Source organism: Phacochoerus africanus, chromosome 13 (genome assembly GCF_016906955.1).
Source record: "Phacochoerus africanus isolate WHEZ1 chromosome 13, ROS_Pafr_v1, whole genome shotgun sequence".
NCBI classification, from domain to species: Eukaryota; Metazoa; Chordata; class Mammalia; order Artiodactyla; family Suidae; genus Phacochoerus; species Phacochoerus africanus.
The window spans coordinates 74,377,526-74,394,887 of record NC_062556.1 but is presented as its reverse complement, the minus strand read 5'-3'; the positions used below and the strand labels follow the sequence as shown (position 1 = coordinate 74,394,887).

Here is a 17,362-nt window from a genome sequence, read left to right as displayed (position 1 = left end):
GCACCACCGGCTCCCTAACACACTGAGCGAGGCCAGGGATCGAACCCGCAACCTCATGGCTCCTAGTCGTATTCGTTTCCATTGCGCCACAACGGGAGCTCGACTGTGTATTTTAAAATCGATTCCGTTTACACTGCTGACGCCCCTCCCTCCACACACATGCATTGGTTGCTTCATATTTAAGTTTAAATGTTTCCCGAATCCTCCCATTTTGATATGGAATTCCTATGTCTGTTTTGTCTTATTTCCAGTTGTTTCTTTTTGTGGTTTGCAGTTTTCCACTAAGGAAGCATAGAGAATACCAATTTATTAGTTATGGATCCTCTCTTATTTACAAACTGAGAACCTTTCAATAACTAATACCTTTTTTGGTTTTTAAACCAAAACTTAACTTGGAATTTGTGTATATAAAGGCACATTTCTTATGTTACTGTCAGTACTAAACTACAATACTTTATCATTGCTGTAGATTTAAAATGATCTTTAAAACTTAGGATTTGAAATTGAATCAAAAAATTAAGTTGCTTCATTCAGGACACTATGGCAGTCAGACTACATGGGTTAGTTTTAAATATTAAGCTCATGGACACAGACTCTGTAGCTTTTTACCAATTAGCATTGCTTTGGACTGCTAATATATATCTAATATTCAGAATGAAAGTGTCATTGCAGAAGCAATGATGTATGTTTTACTGGTGTATACAAACATGCATCCTCACCATTTTTCAAAGTAAGTGACTGGATTTTTTAATATAATGACTGATATAAGAAGTACTTTCTTAATTTAATGTACACATATCTCAGTACAGTTGCGCACGTCTGTCAGAGTTTACTCTGAGTATCAACCACATACACAGGGTATCTTCATTCTGAACAGTAAGTAAGAACCAACTGTCCTCGCTGACACCACCTCTTTCAGTGCGACGAGCAGCTTGTTATACGGAGTATGAATTCCGTGAGTTGTAGTTTTCAGTAATAGCGGATATTGCATTGCCTTAAACCAGGCATTATTTTATATTTGAAGCGTCCTTCTGATGATGTCATGCCTAGTGCAGCGGAAGAGACAAAGACGTGTGGGCTGCGTGTGAAATCCCTGCCCTCCAACAGTTGACCCCTGCCTGTTTCTGCAAAAGCAGGAACAAAACGTCTTCTGTCCTAGAGTTTTATGCTCCTAAGCTCAGCATTTGCAGGGGAGAAATGAGAGGGTCACACACCACATTTTATATTCTTAACTCTGCAAATAACACGACTCTTATTTTTCTCTAAAATACATGCAGCACCCTTGGAGAATAGGAGACACAATATATTTCACTAACTTCACATTGTATATTACACTAGTATATAAATGCACTATATTTTTACTGTGAAAGGAAATGGAACTCAAGGAAGACCCAGTTAAAAATTGTTTTAGGGAAGAAATCAGAAGTCCTACCTTTCAAATGAACCTGTCGTCTTAATTTGGATTGTGAAGCCATTGTGCCCAAGCTTCTTACCTGAAACATCCTATTTTTATCATTGGAAAACACATGTTTTCTGACTTCTTAGGCAAATACATGATCTAAAATGTTAATCCATTTTGCTTAGTCTCGGTGTTTACTTAGAAAATAGAAAAACATGGAAAAATTCAGGAAGAACCATGTTCCCTAAGCTGTTGGGATGCTTCAGAATATGCAGAAAGGGGGTTAATGTATCTTGACTGAATTCAAGAAATGATTTTTTTTGAGTTGAAGAATAGTTGATTTCCAATGTTGTATTAGTGTCTGGCATATAGCAAAGTGATTCAATTATACATACATTTTTTTCTTGTTCAGATTTTTTCCATTAGATTTTATTACAAGATAATGCATGTACGTCCCTGGGCTAGACAGTAAGTACCTTGTTGTTTATCTATTTTATATATAGTTTATTTACCATTTATATCTGTAAATCCCAAATTCCTAATTTATCCTGACCCCCTTTTCCCTTTGGTAACCATAAGTTGGTTTCTGTCTGTGAGTCTCTTTCTGTTTTGGAAATACGTTCATTTGTACCCTTTTTTTAGAGTCCACATATAAGAGATATCATGTGACATTTGTCTTTCTCTGTCTGACTTACTTCTCTTAGTATGGTCATTTCTAGATCCATCCTTGTTGCTGCAAATGGCACTATTTCATTCTTTTTTATGGCTGAGCAGCATTCCATTTTGTTTGTGCTTGTGTGTGTCATACCTTCTTTATTCATTCCACTGTCCATGAACAGTTAGGTGGCTTCCATGGCTTGTCTGTTGTAAATAGTGCCAGTATGAGCATAGGGGTATTTCATTTTCTTAACTTTCACAAGATGCCAGTAAATCTAGGATAAGCAGTTACATATTTAAATCTGACCTGCCAAGTCAGCTAAGTAACGCCAACCAGAACAAAGAGTAGCTAGTTTTTACTACTGTCCTTGCTACAAAAATCAGCACCAGGTGGCTTATGAGTCCAGCTCCCAGTGTCCATAAAAAAGTGCATCAGAGGACATGGGTACCATTAGCTTCCAGTTTTAAAAAATAATAAGAACAACCAAAAGACTGGTCAAGAAAATAAATCCTCCTAAACAGGACAGGAGAGACCTGCACAGACCTGCTTTCCTGGCCGCGTGGACTCACTTTCTGCTTGTGTAGACACCCACCCCTTCATTCACTGAAGAAATCAGAGCTGAGGCTGGAAAGCCCAGCCCCCACGGGGGAGTGTTCATTGGCGGGTGGAGATAGACCTGCCTCATTCGGATTTGTGGTTTTTGTCCCATCAGTCAGATAAAATGCCCCAAAGCTGCTTGCGCAGTTCAGGCCATGCTCAGTTTTAAATGTCTGCGGAATACAATCTCAGTATTTACGCAATTGTTCCGTACCTAATAGCTTTACAATTTCTTTTTAACTTATCCAGGCTTTTCATAGGTGATATACACACGACGGCCCATTGTTGTGTGACAAGCTATTAAAATTCTGTCCAGTTATTGTATCATTTATCCTGTTCTTTGCAAGCACTTGTGTTTTGTACGTTGTATAATGTGCACATGCAATCATTCGAGTTTATGTCTTATAAATAAATATTTGCGGAAGGGAAATATGCTCCGATTTTAAATGGATGGAGTGACAAACGTGTAGCAAGTGTGAGTTAAAAGATGCATTGTTAGCAGTTCCGTATAATTTAATAGTTGAGTAAATGTTCATGTGAGAACTAGGAGGAGACACACAGAGAGAAGTGAGAATTTAGGACCGGACTAGGAAAAGAAGCTTCCTGATTGGTGGTGGCCGTTAGTTCTCGTGACAGGCAGTTTTTTCCCAGACATAATTCTGGTTCTTTTCTCATTAACAATAGTATTACTCGTGTCACTAGTGCTTGGAGTTTTGAGCACGTGTTAATAGGATCACAAACCCTGTGATGTTTTGCTGTATTTAAAATCTTTCACTGCAGGCAAAAACGCATAGCAGTTGCTAAAATATCTTCTTGAGACGAAATGAACTATGAAAGGTTGAGAATCTTTAAAGCCTCAAAGCTTACCCCCAGAAGAGATGTTTCTCACAACCCAGGAACAGCCTATGTAAACGATCAGGTTAGTATTTGTTTACACTGGAAGCCTGCAGAGTACAATAAACCACATCGGGTTCCGGGTAGGAGTACAGGGCAAAATGACCCCAAATCTCATCCTGACCTTGCTGTATTCTGCTGTGGGACGTCGGCCAGATTGCTGAAGGGTCTCTGAATCCTAGGTTGCGCCTTTCTAAATTGGAACAGTCACACCCACAGCATGTAAACGATGCGTTGAGGATACCCAGTTGAATAGCTGAGCACAGGCATAGCTCAGTTTTTGCACTTCCTTTTCCTGTGTGTTTTTACACATTGAAGGTTTGTGGCGACCCTGGGTCCGTCAAGTCCATTGACAACATTTTCCCAGCAGCATTTGCTCACTTGGTGTCTCTGTGTCACCCTTTTGGTAATTCCAGTAATTTTCCATTGCTGTCAAATTTGTTACGGTGATCCGTGATCAGTGTTCTTTGGTGTCATTGTCATAACGGTTTCGGGGACTCACAGACATGCCCATATAAGATGGCCAGATTAATTGATAAACGCGTATGGGCTCCGACTGCTCCACCGACTGGCCATTCCCCGTCTCTCCCTCCCTGTCCTCTGGCCTCCCTATTAAGACACAGTGATATTGAAATTAGGCCAATTGCTAGCCCTACAATGGACTATAAGTGTTCAAGTGAAAGGAAAATCCTGTGTCTCTCACTTTAACTTAAGAGCTAGAAGAGATTAAGCTCATTGAGGAAGGCAGGTTGAAAGTTGAGATGGGCCCAAGGCTAGGCTTCTTGCGTCAAACAGTCTGACCATGAACGCAAAGGAAAGGTTTTCGAAGGAAATTCAGAGCATGGCTCTGGTGAACACACAAATCGCAAGAAAGCAAAATGGCCTTATCACTGACATGGAGAACGTTTTCGTGGTTAAGATGGAAGGTCAGCCCAGCCACAGCATTCCTTGATGCCAAAGCCTCATCCAGAGCACGGCTCCAACTCTCTTCAATTCTGTGACATCTGAGAGGGTGAGGAAGCTGCAGAAGAAAAGTCTGAAACTTTCAGGGGCCATTGGTTCATAGGATTTAGGGAAAGAAGCCACCACCGTGACATGAAGGAAGCAGCAACCGCTGATATAAAGGGATGCAGCCAGTGTTTCCAGAAGATCCAGCCAAGAGGAGCCATAACGGTGGCTACACTAACCAACGGATTCTCAACGAACACAAAACAGCCTTCTCTTGGGAGGAGATGCCATCTAAGACTTCCATAGCCAGAGAGGAGAAGCCAGTGCCTTTAAGCTTCAAAGGACAGGCTGCTTTCTTGTTAGGGGCTAATGCAGCCAGTGACTTTGAATTGAAGCCAGAGCTCATTTATCATGGGGAAAATCCTAGGGCCCTTAAGTTGCCAATGCAGCTCGTCCATTTCAGATGACAAGGTCAGAGCACGCTCCCCTCTGGCGCTCTGGGGGCCTCGCATGACTCCTGCACATTGATCTACCTCTTGCCTGCTTGTGTGGAAATCCTTCTCTGCCTGCAGGGCCAACCACGTGCTTTGTCTCAGCACCTACACCGTAGTTATCTGTGTGGAAAGAGAGGTTCATTTCATGAAGTGGTCTTTTAAACTTTTATTTCTATGGGATTTATGTGCACCCTAATCAGGAGTTTTCCAATTCCTCAAAAGGGAAGGATAGGGTACAATATCTTGGAAGCACACCAAGGTTCAAGGTTTGAGTCTGCTCTGTGCAGGGGGACTGGCTCACATGAGCCAAATCACCAGACAGCGCTGTGCACACCTGGAGGCCCCCACGTGAATTTCCTAAGAGAATCACTCCATGGACCACGGCCGGTCGGTTTCTCCCAGGTACCCCCAGGGCACAGGGAGACAACAGTGAGCATAGAAAGGGGAGCAGAGAAAGGTCCTTTTATCGGAGCATAGAAAGGGGAGCAGACAAGCAAAGAGTGTCACCTTCTGTTTAAGTCCATAGGGGAGAGAATGTTTCAGAGGCTTTAGAGCAGCAGGTTAACAGCTCAGGGATAGGAAATCTTGCTCTGGTCATAAAGGATGGGGAGGAATCCACCTGAGCGCCGTGTGAGCGAGGCGGAAGGGGGAGCAGCATGCAGGGCAGCGGAGGCGGAGGCACAGCTAAGGACCCTGACCAAAGGCACAAAGGTACATCCACGGGCACGTCATCTAGGTGAGTGATGCTTATGGCTGGAACAAGAGGGTCAACAGACGTCGAGAGATTGGGAGTGGCTATTTGGGAGGTGGGCTCCTAGGACCTGGAGATGAAGTGGCTGTGAGAAAAAACAGGAGGCCGTGGAGGTAGGTGACACCCAGACTTCTCATGTCTTGCTTCCCCCTGAAACAAAGACATCTAGAACACAATTTATGGACAGATCCAATGAGAGAGAGAGAACATGAGAGTTTCCTTGGAAATAAGATTTAGGCTTCACTGTTTTGAAGACCACAGTAGAATCATAAGAGTGGACAATTACCGTGAAGGACTGCACAGAAGAAAGTTTAGAGCAGGAGCCTGAGGGATATCAACGTTCTGGGGAGTGGAAGAGGAAACAAGCAAGCACGACGAAACAACCAGTGAAGTGGTGGTTGGCGGAGGGAGAGGAAGTCCAGGATAAATGGGTTCTCATCATCAGGAGAGTGGGCATTTCAAGAAAGAGTTCGATCAGTGTTGCTCATTGCTGGCAAGAGGTCACATAGGAAAACAGCCAATTTGAGCAGCTGGGTTTATCATCCCAGAGGCCAGGTTGCTTACAAAGAACAGTCCCTGTGCAGTGGTTCCAGCTGATGCCAAACAGTCGTGAGATGAGGAAGGGGAAGAAGACGCCGTAGCAAGGTGGCCGTTGACGCAGACAACGCAAGGCGCACACTGATGAGGAAGAAGGGAAAGAGGAAAGCAAGCTGGCTTTGTGTCCCCTGGACAGCTGCAGAGACACCTGGACAAATTCTCTGGCTTCCCTTGTTCCTGAACCCCATTCAGATCATCACTGGATGGGGGCATCTTCTACTCAGAAAAACTAGGGGAGTTGATTTGCTTTTTGTCATCTTTACCATCAGGGGTCTGTGGACTTCCAGGTACCACACCTGACTAGCAGATGGAGCCAGACTGGCCCTGCCTTTTTCAGAGGATGTCCTCTCCGGAAGGGACCCAGGCCAGGGCTCTGGCATGGTGGTGAGAATGGGTGAGTGCACTTGAACAGGTAGGGCAGAGCCGGGAAGCAAGGGACGTTCTCAAGTTCAGGGGAACAGACCAAGTATTAGACATGGATCCAAAAAGTGGGTCACTGAGAAAAAAACAGGAAAACATTTGCATTTTCTCCAGGAAAGGGAGCCAAGAGGCAGCCCCACAGGACAAGGCGTGCTAACCCTGTCCGTCTCTGGCGGATCAAGGAGCCTGTCTCCTTATACCTTGGCTCATCCTTAGGCAAGGATTTTTTTTTTTCTTGTTTCCCTCTTAAAATACGTCAGTATTTCCAGTTTCTGGGTGCGGCGTGCTTTCACCAGACATTGGCACAGACATAGAAGAAAGACATTCAGACACATGAACGCGGAAATTTATTTTGACTTCTTCCCCCACTTCTAATGTCAACAACATGCCTTGTGCATCAAAGTGCATTAGCCCGAGGCAGTTGCCATAGCAGACTATTGCTTTTACATAACCAATTATTTCACCCCCACTCGCGCCGCACACACAGGCCACTAACGCATTAGAGCTGACAGCAAAGGATCTCATAAAATGCATCAACACATGTCATAAATGCAAAAAGAGTCAGCCCTTAGCAATACTTGGGGGGAAAGGAAAAAGCAGCCTTCGAATACGAAGAGGACAACCTTTTTTAATACCTGACATTTTCCTTAATAATAAAAAATCGTAACTGACATTTTTTTTCAGCCTGCTAACATATATTTGCAATATTCATCAGCTCCCTTGCTCTAAAACGGGGATGTAGATTTGCGGGAAGGGAAGCAGGTCTACTTAAAAGAACTGAGAATCCAGGCCCCCCGGAGCGGGGTGGAAAATACTAATCTTAAGCACTTTGTGAAAGGCCCCAGGGATGCACCCTAGTCCCGTGGAACGTCCAGAACCAAGAAGGGTCACGAGCACCTGACCGGGTGGGTGCGTGCTGACGTCACGCTGACGTCACTTAGAAGGGTGAGCGTGAGCAACTATGACTGTTCAGGGCGCCGGCTCTAACGTGTAATGAGCAAAATGGGGACCATTTCAGGCTCATCCTTTCGACACGGAAAGCATCCCCTTCCAGAAGCACGTGGCTGAATCTAAACCCCATCATCAGGGAACAGAGAACCCACCCTTGGTCTGACACCTGGGACTTTTGTCTCAACCACGCTCGTGCCTTTATAACCCAAACTGTCCAGAAAACTGAGAATTATCTTAAAAAACAAAACAACGAAACAAGAAAAAACAAAAAATGGTCTTGCTGTAGAATCTGGAAGTGAGTTGGGTAGACCCCAGCTCCCTTGCATCGCGTCTCTGCTCCTCACGCTTGGGTCACATCTTCAGATAGGCCCACGGAGCAGAGGGGCTCTCTAAAGTGGTGATGGTGCCGAGAGGACCCAGAGGTCAGCCCGGAGTCGGGGGGCGGGGGGTGCCGCTCAGGACAGCCCACCGCACAGCACTTAAGACAGTTTGGAAAGGGCAGGTGTCGGATGACGTGCCATCAAAACAAAACAAGACAGCTGTGTCGGGAATGCGTAATACTCCGCTGATGCCTTCCCAATGACGTGTGCCTCCTCCGAACCGTCTCCAGGAGGGCGGGTATTGGGGGTGCCGTCACCTCGATCTTCCAGGGCTCCACGTCTCGCCTTCAAATGCAAGGCGGAGCTGGACAATCTGCAGGGCCTTTCCACCCTGGCACACACCCCCCTTGGGGACTCCAGAGAACCAGCCTTTGTCATCCTGCTGTCACTTTCTTCTGCCTCTCAGAAGAGTTCCAGGTACCGCAGGTCCCAGCGAAGAAAGCAACGGCCTGAGTTCCATTCACCTGCCGCTGTAACCTCTCTGTAACTCAGCTTCTTTGTAAACTCTTTCCCAAGCCCGCCTCGAGGGTTTCGTGGGGGAAAATAACAAATGAGAAAATGCTCTGGGAGCAAAAGAACGATTATCCAACCATGAGGTCAAAATGCCATTCTTACGTAGGCCCTTTTAATAACGGCGTCGGTTCTAGCCTCTTCTAGACTGTGGCTTGAGACTGTTTCCTATTGACTGTTGGAGGGGCAGCTGTCAGGCAAGGTCATTTCCAGAGGGGGGTGGGCGGCCCGGAGATTCCTCAGGGGCATTGTCACCTGGCCATCGCAGCTACTTCCACAGGGAGACAAAGGAGCAGCAGAAGTGGTTTAGCCACTCATGGGTCACCAGAGACTTTAAATGTGTTTTTGTTCCCGCCCAAAATTACTGCTTAGCATCATGTCATCATTTATACTGCTCGGTGCCACTGCAAAGCAACGACCTAATAGGTCTCTCCGAAGGAGAAGGCTCAACCATTCTGAAAAAGATTCCTGCCCTTCCTTCTGCTACGGAGTCCTGATGAAAAAAGACACGTGTGTTCATTTTTTTATCATGCTTTTGCTTGAAAATCCGTTAGGTCTTTTAAAAATGAGTCATCTTGGCTCTTTGGTGTTGTGCCATCGCGAAACATCTTTCTCACCACCACCCCCCCCAACAAACTCTAAAAGGGCACCAGCGCTGGGGACTATATTTCAGAGGCGTGTGCGTCTCTCCGTCTCCTGACACGAGCGCCCATCTCGTGGCAAGAGTTATCGAGACTCTACTTGAATTTTCCCGGTTATAGAGAACGCAGCACCTCACAAGGCAGCCCGTTTCATTTCTGTGCATCTCCTCTGGCCAGTATTTTTCTGTCTTCCCTCGTGCCTGTATCCTCTATTTCATATTTTAAAAAAAATCAAAAGCCACCGGCCTCAGCACATAGCAGTTCCTTCTGATAGCACAGACAACAGTGAGGGCTTCACCCTTTTTATTTTTTTTTTAACCTTCATCTCAGTGTTTCTTAAAACTATTTTTCCAAACCTAATATGTAGACTTTGCCTTTCAAAGAGTATTATGTTTAGGTGTTTCTCAGCTTTACTCTCCTTACTAGACCTTACATCTTTAGGGGCAAAAATCTGCACCTCTATTTTTTATCCTCAAATATGCCTTGAATATAACAAGCAAAACAATATTACGAAGTGCATACGTGAAAGAAAGACTATTTGAATAAACCCATGATTTACCTTTGTACAGATCTTTATGAACCGTCCATTATCTGTCACTTTTTTACTGTTTTGTTTTGAAAGTATAGTTTTGGTTTTGATTTTTTATTTTAAATTTTTCATTTCTTAGTATTACTGAAGTCTAGTCCACTTAGAGTGTTGTGCTCGCTTCTGCTCTACAGCGAAGTGACTCGATTACACATACACGTTCTTTTTCATGTTCCTTCTCATGGTAGGTTGTTACGAGATGCTGACTAGAGTCCCTCTGCTTTACAGTAGGACCTTGTTGTTTATCTATTTGGTGGATAGTCGTTTGTATCTTCTAAACCCAAACTCCCAATTTCCACCTCCCCTTTCCATTTGGTACCTGTAAGTTTGTCTTCTAAGTCTGTGAGTCTGTTTCTGTTTTGTAAACAAGTTTGTTTGTACATTTAAGAGTCCACATATGAATGATGGCATATGATGTTTGTCTTTCTCTGTCTGACTTACTTCACCTAGATGAGAATTTCTAGGTCCATCCATGTTGCTGTCAATGGCCTCATGGGTAAAGAAGATGTGGTATATATACAATTTTTTTTTTTTGGTCTTTTGTCTTTTTAGGGCTGCTCCTGCGGCATATGGAAGTTCCCAGGCTAGGGGACAAATCGGAGCTGTATCCGCTGGTCTACACCACAGCCACAGCCACAGCAACCCGGCATCCGAGCCACATCTGCGACCCACACCACAGCTCACAGCAACGCCAGATCCTTAACCCACTGAGCAAGGCCAGGGATCGAACCCACATCCTCGTGGATACTAGTCAGGTTCCTTAACCACTGAGCCACGATGGGAACTCCCTATATACAGTCTTTTTCTCACTGCTCATGAAGTTTCCCTGACCGCTTTCTGACATACTGCATTCCTAGCCCTAAAACTGTGGGAAATGCTTAAGACTCAAATGAGGAGTCTTCGGTTGCATTTCAGAAGTCTAGGGCTTAGGTCACAAGAATTGATGATGCAGGGAATTCTGGCCGAGAGGTTTTTGGGCCTGTGGAAGATCAGCAGCCTGCTGGTGCCTGGACACATCAGGACCACGTTTTTTCGTCACCACTACCTGATACTTATAGCAACTGCTTTGATGATGTATCAGCTTCTTAAGTCAAAAATCTACAAAGGGCATCTAGGTGAGATGGCATTTAGGGAACCAGAATAAAAATGGACCCGTTCCAAGTGGGCAGTGCTGAGGAGCCTGGCTGAAAAGCGGGTGTGTGTACATCCCCAGAGACTTGGATATGTGATGCCCCATCGGCTATGAGAGAGGAGAGAGCAGCCACAGGATGCGGCGGGCTCTTCAAAACCATTTTAACTGGAAAAATTGTGCAAAAACAAACGGCGAGGAGAAGCAGAAAGCACAGTTTGAGCCATAAAAGTACATGTCATTTTCTGGAATTACGCAGGGGACTTCCCTAAGAGAAGGGAGCTACCGCTAGCCTTTAGGATCCCAGAAGGAAGCCGAGTGCAAACTTGCCTTACGATAGAACTTTTTTGTTGTCCCGGGTTTATACGTAAACATTGTCAACTTCCTCTAGTGCCTAGAAAAGAAAACCTAGACCAGAAACCACAAACAACAGACACTGACCGTCCCTGTAGCTCAGCTTATGCTGTAAAATGTCATGTAGTATATTGTGAGTTAGATCCTGTTTCCCAAAGAACAACGGCATTTTGGAAAATGCCTTCCGTTTCCCCAAAGAGTGGTTAGGAAACCACTGCCTTCTTCTTTCCTCTGAGATGGATGCTTTGCGCCTCTTGCAGACAGCATGAAGGCACCCTGCCACCCTGTCCTTTGTGCTCGCACCCCACGCCGTTTCCCGGATGAAATTTTAAAAATCTTAGCAGTCTCCTCAGTTATTATGGTATGACGTCTAGTGCAATTTCTATTGTACACTCTGATATTAAGACCTGTTCAAAAGACCTATAAGAATACTAATTACGTGGATGTTTTCCTACCAAGTTATGTGGTAATTATGAACCACGGATGACAGCAGAGAAAATTACATTTTTATCTAAACCTGTATCTGGATTTCATCTGTATCCCATTGTGCCCCTACTAAGGCACCTTTGATCAAAGAATCAAACTTCATTTGAACAAACCCAGAAAGAGTTCTTTATTAAAAATTCAATACCATCTTCCTTATACCAGTGGACATGGACCAGACACATGCAATTCAGAGCTGATTTCAGATTAATCCAGAATCTCCCTTGTGAGAGTTCTTGCAGGAAGTGTTTTCAGGTTCAGTGTGGCATAATTATGATGGGTACAGGCTTTGGAATTCTACAGAATGTGATTTTGAGTTCGAGATTGTCTACTTACTTCCATTACTAATTATTATCCAAACCTGACTAATAGTTACCTTTTATGTGTGTGGTGAGAATTACATGGGAAAACATAACGTAGCCTGCTTAGGACAGAGCATGAAGCTGAGAAATACTTGCTCGAGCCCTTGCTATTGCTGTCAGGTATTTACCATCTCTTGGTGTGCATGTAAACCATCCACCTTGCCAGGCAGGACAGAGATGACGGAATCTTACCGGGATAGTATGAACCCCAGAAACAGATAAACAGAAGACATCAGCTAAAGGTCCGGGAAGTAGCTGAGCCTCAGCCATCTGTTGATGGTGAAAACTGTCATTCTTTTCTTTGGAACTAGGTTCAGTTTGCCCTTTATATTAGAAAAGGGTATTTTTTTTCAATACTGTCCTAATACCCCTGTCCAAAAGGAAGAGACAGCCGAAGCCGTAGCCCTTTCAATATTTCATTACATCAGACAAATAGTTAACAAATAGGATTACAGTATCTAAAGCTCCAAGTTGTGGCTCTGATGCGGTTTCCTGCCTCGTGCTCCTCACCACATCACGACGTAAAGTGTCTGATTTATGTCTGGTGTTTCTGGGCTTTCGGAAGAAGAGGTAGTTAATGCATCTGCTGTGAGTCATCGAGGCAAATGTCCAGCGCTGCTGGTTCTGCGCCCTGAGGTTCAAGCTCTAACTCGCGTCCTCCTCTGCACCGCCCGCTGGGGCATCTTTGCAGAGGACTCGGCGCCATCTAGTGTCCAAGGGGGGAATAGCTGATGCGTCTGCAGGGCTGGAGGCGCACCCTGCGGAAAATAACCACAGCGGATCCTCAACTAGTCCCTTTCGCATATATCATGGGAGTTTGAAAACTTCAGGGCCTGTTTAACTCCCGTTTTTCACATGAGCTGCATCCGCTCCAGCACCACGCGACTTTTGGCGTTCGCGTAATCACGCTGTTGCAAAGACATCACTTGGAGCAGCTGGCTTTGTGTGAAAACGTTTTCCCCAAGTGCGAGTTTTCTTATGATCCCTTGAAACCACAGCATGCTCCCCACGGTACAGCACGTCCCTTATTAGTCAGAATTGTTGTCATCCCGCCCTATTTTTGATTCTTCTCTTTTTCAGATTGTCTACAAAGCCTGGCTGTGTTCCCAGTACTTTGAAGTCGCACAGCTTAACTGCAGAAAGACAATTCCTTGCAAGCAATACTGTTTGGAGGTTCAGACGAGATGTCCATTCATATTGCCCGACAATGACGAAGTCATCTACGGGGGACTCTCCAGTTTCATCTGTACAGGTAGAGTGCAGGGCGGGTGCTGGCACCCAGCCCCTCGTGGTGGACTTGCTCCCCTTCCACTGTAACCCTGAAGATGTGGCTGGTACTATTCCATGCTTTCCTCCACAAAAGCCCTGAGAGGACCCCAAAACTGATTCAGAAATGCTGCATTATGTGTCATCTAACTGTGACCGCAATCGTTAACTTTGCAAAAGGCTCGTTCCGAGGGCAAAACAATGCCTTTGCTTAAGTTGACTTAGAGCTGATTGGGTTCTACCTGCCTTATCTTTGTATTACTCTAAGAACAGATGATAGGATAAGGCTGGAAAATCATGTCTCTTCTTCAAATGGTATCAGGTTTTTGTCCCAAGCCTATTCTTTGAGAAGTGTTATGTTTCTTTAGCTTAAACAAGTATGAAGAATATGAAGAAATGTCCACCTAAGTTATTTGTGTGTGTGTGTGTGTGTGTGTGTGTGTGTGTGTGTTAGAGTCACACGACAAGGGCCAGGTACAATCTTATCTTACATTTCCCATTAATAATGTTTATTTCTTCCAACAAATGACCCAGGCTGGGCAAAACACCCACAGCAACATTCGACGTCTGGATATTCATAAGCCTTGCACAATGTAGGCACAGACTAGGATGTAGAGGATAAACGTAGGTTGTTTTTTTAAGTAGACGGTGGATAGACAAGTGGGGACCATCCACTTTGCTGTACTGACGGGATAATCCAAGCTGTCGCTGTATATTCTCTCCCTCACAAAGTACTCCGGATGTCCTTGACGCGAGATGGCTTGAGTGGCACGTTGTCAGGTTTTAAGGATAAGACACTACCATAAATACGAAGAAACCTGAAAACCTGTTCTTATAACAGACTGTATGAAACTCTTCTAAGCAGAGTGACGTATTGGTATGACCCACACGAGGACTTATCAGGGTCTTTCTAGATCACGTATTAGATCTATCTAACCCATGCCAGTCCATTAGCCACGCTCTTCCAAGCGATGCTCCGTCAAGAGAGAGTCCAGCAGACGATCTCCCCTTGGAACCTGCCAACACGCCAGATGAGTATTTCTGATGCTGCCCAGCCTTGTGGGAAGAACATCTGGATGAAGGTTAAGAGACACGGGCTTTCATCCTGATGCCACTCTGCGTTCTCTCTAAGCCACCGTCTTCTCAGCAATAAATCAGCCACAGCACCCCCGCCACCCCGCCCCACGCCTGCTGTGAGGATTCCCGGGAGAGGAGAGGTATGAGACGGGTCAGCTGTAGGCAATGGCCATTGCACGTAAGGAGGTGATTTGTGGAATGTAAAGTGATTTACCAATTATTTTCTTATTCCACTGATTCGATACTGAGCTCATTGTTCATGTAGTTCGTCTCTGCTGGAAAGACAGAGCGAGCAAGAGAGAGAGAAGAAGAAAGAAGGAAGGAAGTGGAGAGGGAAGGGAGATATTAACATTCTCTTCCTTTGAGTCTGAGCCAAAGTTCATCAGTCACAGGCTATGCGTTTATTTGTCTTCCACTTCAGACTCTCACCAAATGGCCATCAAGATAAGGCTGTCAGCTCTTGACTTTGGGGTCAATGAGGTGTCCGTGCTTTGAGGGTTTCTGAGAAACCTGTGGAATTTTATGGAAATGTTGCAGCTGTGTTCACTCACATGCGTGTAGCTTTTTTCCTGGAGGAGTCAGCAGCTTGGCCAGGTTCTCAGAGCAGACAGACCACACACAACCTCAAAAGAAGGGCGAGGCATCTGCCTTCATCTCTCCTGCTTCCTGCTCTCTCATCTGCGTGTCTGGGTCTGAAATACGGGCTTGGCCCTGCGTTCCCTGCCTGTACACTTTCAAACCACCAGAAAGCTGAGCATGGAGGTTAATCTCTTTCTGCCCAACGTGTGGAGAAAGTCTGTATTATATGTTTAATTGTCTTGGAGGTTTTTAAAATCAAGATTTTTCATCTCCGTCATTAAGGAAAACAGACAGGAAAAGAGAGATTTGTCTTTAGTCAGGTCCGGGGGGAATATCATGGACATTGGAAGCTTTTCCGGGAGGATCTCATACCCGAATATTTGGGGACCTGGCTCTTCTGTCACCTGGGCTTATGTTCTTTTTATACTTCTCAAAAATGTGCAGAGTAGGAAGTTGCGTTGTGGCTCAGTGAATAAAGAGCCCGACTAGTATCCATGAGGCTGCAGATTCCATCCCTGGCCCCGCTCCGTGGGTTAAGGATCCAGCGTTTCCATGAGCTGTGGTGTAGGTCGCAGACGTGGCTCAGATCCTGCGTTGCTGTGACTGTGGGGTAGGCCGGGGGCTACAGCTCCAATTCGACCCCTAGCCTGGGAACCTCCATATGCCGTGGGTGCAGCCCTAAAAAGAAAAACAAAACAAGACAAAACAAAACGTGCAGAATAAATTCTGAAGGTATGTTGCCTCTGAGGTCGATGACATTTTTTGTACTCATTTTCAGACGGACCCTCTTGCCTAAGGGGCGACCAGGCCTCCTGGAAGGATTCTGTGTGTCCTGGTCACCAGCATCCATCCTTTCCACCTTGGGTCACAGGGGTCCCCTGAGTTGTGCAGCTGGTGGGAATCACCCACTGCCTGGTCACTCCTGACGGGGGTCCGAGACACCACGGCCCCCAGAACGTCGCCCTATGGGAAGCAGGGAACACAAAAAATAGCTCCCAGGGGCTACGGGCGAAACCCCCAGTGACCTCTCGCATTTGTAGGGAAACTAGAAAGACATTGCAGATAAAGCATGTGTTCTCAAACATTGTTACACAGTCTTTGAAGGCTCCGCTCCTACAGATCGATACACGGATGCAAGTCATTCACCTCTGAGGCACATTTGAATCGATGCTGTCATCTCACAAGCCTTTGATGCACTTTGAATGAAACATCTTCGGTGCTCAGGCAGAATTAGTCTAAACCAAGTCAAGAAAAGGGAGCGTTTTTCCTAGCTTCCCCATTGGCTGCAGACGACCTAAGGCCCTGGGATGGCAAAGCTCACAGCCATGCCCCCCCACCCGCCCCCCCCGCGCCCCGGTCCCTCCCCTCCCCAGTCAGTGAATGACAGTCACTGGACCCAATTTCATTAAAAGGAATTCATCAAGGGAGTTCCTGCTGTGGAGTGGTGGGTTAAGGATCCAGTATGGCTGCAACTGTGGTGGAGGTTGCAGCTTCAGCTCGGATTCCATCTCTGGCCTGGGAACTTCTATATGCCGTGGGTACAGTCAAAAAAAAAAAAAAAAAAAAGGAATTCGGGAGTTCCCATCATGGCTCAGTGGTTAACGAATCTGACTAGGAACCATGAGGTTGAGGGTTCAATCCCTGGCCTCGATGCATGGGTTAAGGATCCAGTGTTGCCATGAGCTGTGGCATAGGCTGGCGGCTACAGCTCCGATTTGACCCCTAGCCTGGGAACCTCCATATGCCGTGGGTGCGGCCCTAGAAAAGACGACAAAAAAAAAAAGAAAGAAAGAAAGGAATTCACCATGTGGGTTGGCCTTCATCTTGCCTCCAGTCATTCCTCCTTTAAGAAAAAATAAATAAATAAATGGTTTTATTTCCATTCTTTATGCTGAAAAATATAATGATTTATCATCAAGCGCTGAAGAGATGGCATTTCCCTCAAATTCCGCATAGTTAACTGTAGTGGTCTCCCTACTAGCGGAGATTCATCCACTTCACGGCTCCCCGGAGGCGAGCAATCGCCCTCCAAGAGTCAGTCTCAGCAAAAGACTCAGCGAGCACATGGCCACAGAAGGCTCACGGCCAGATGCCATGCAGGGGGCGGTCCGTGTTGTTCGGGGTGCTTCTCCATGGTGGCACCAGTCGTGTGAAGGTGGCTTTTTCTCCCAGCATCCTCTGCATCCAGCCCTCTAGTGATGCGGAATTACAGGACTCTGGAATTGTAGTTTATTAGCTACAAACGCATGCCTAGGGTTCCTGTGGTCCATCAGAAAAACAGTGCAT

At 45.6% G+C, this 17,362-nt stretch overlaps 1 protein-coding gene across 1 annotated transcript in view; it reads left to right on the top strand.

Moving 5' to 3' along the window:
- NALF1 (NALCN channel auxiliary factor 1) overlaps positions 1 to 17,362 on the top strand; it is a 602,338-nt gene that overhangs the window by 554,770 nt on the left and 30,206 nt on the right. Inside the window, exon 2 of the mRNA XM_047756407.1 lies at positions 13,235 to 13,406. Within this exon, the coding sequence (XP_047612363.1) occupies positions 13,235 to 13,406 (172 nt within the window). The remainder of the gene's footprint in view (positions 1 to 13,234; positions 13,407 to 17,362) is intronic.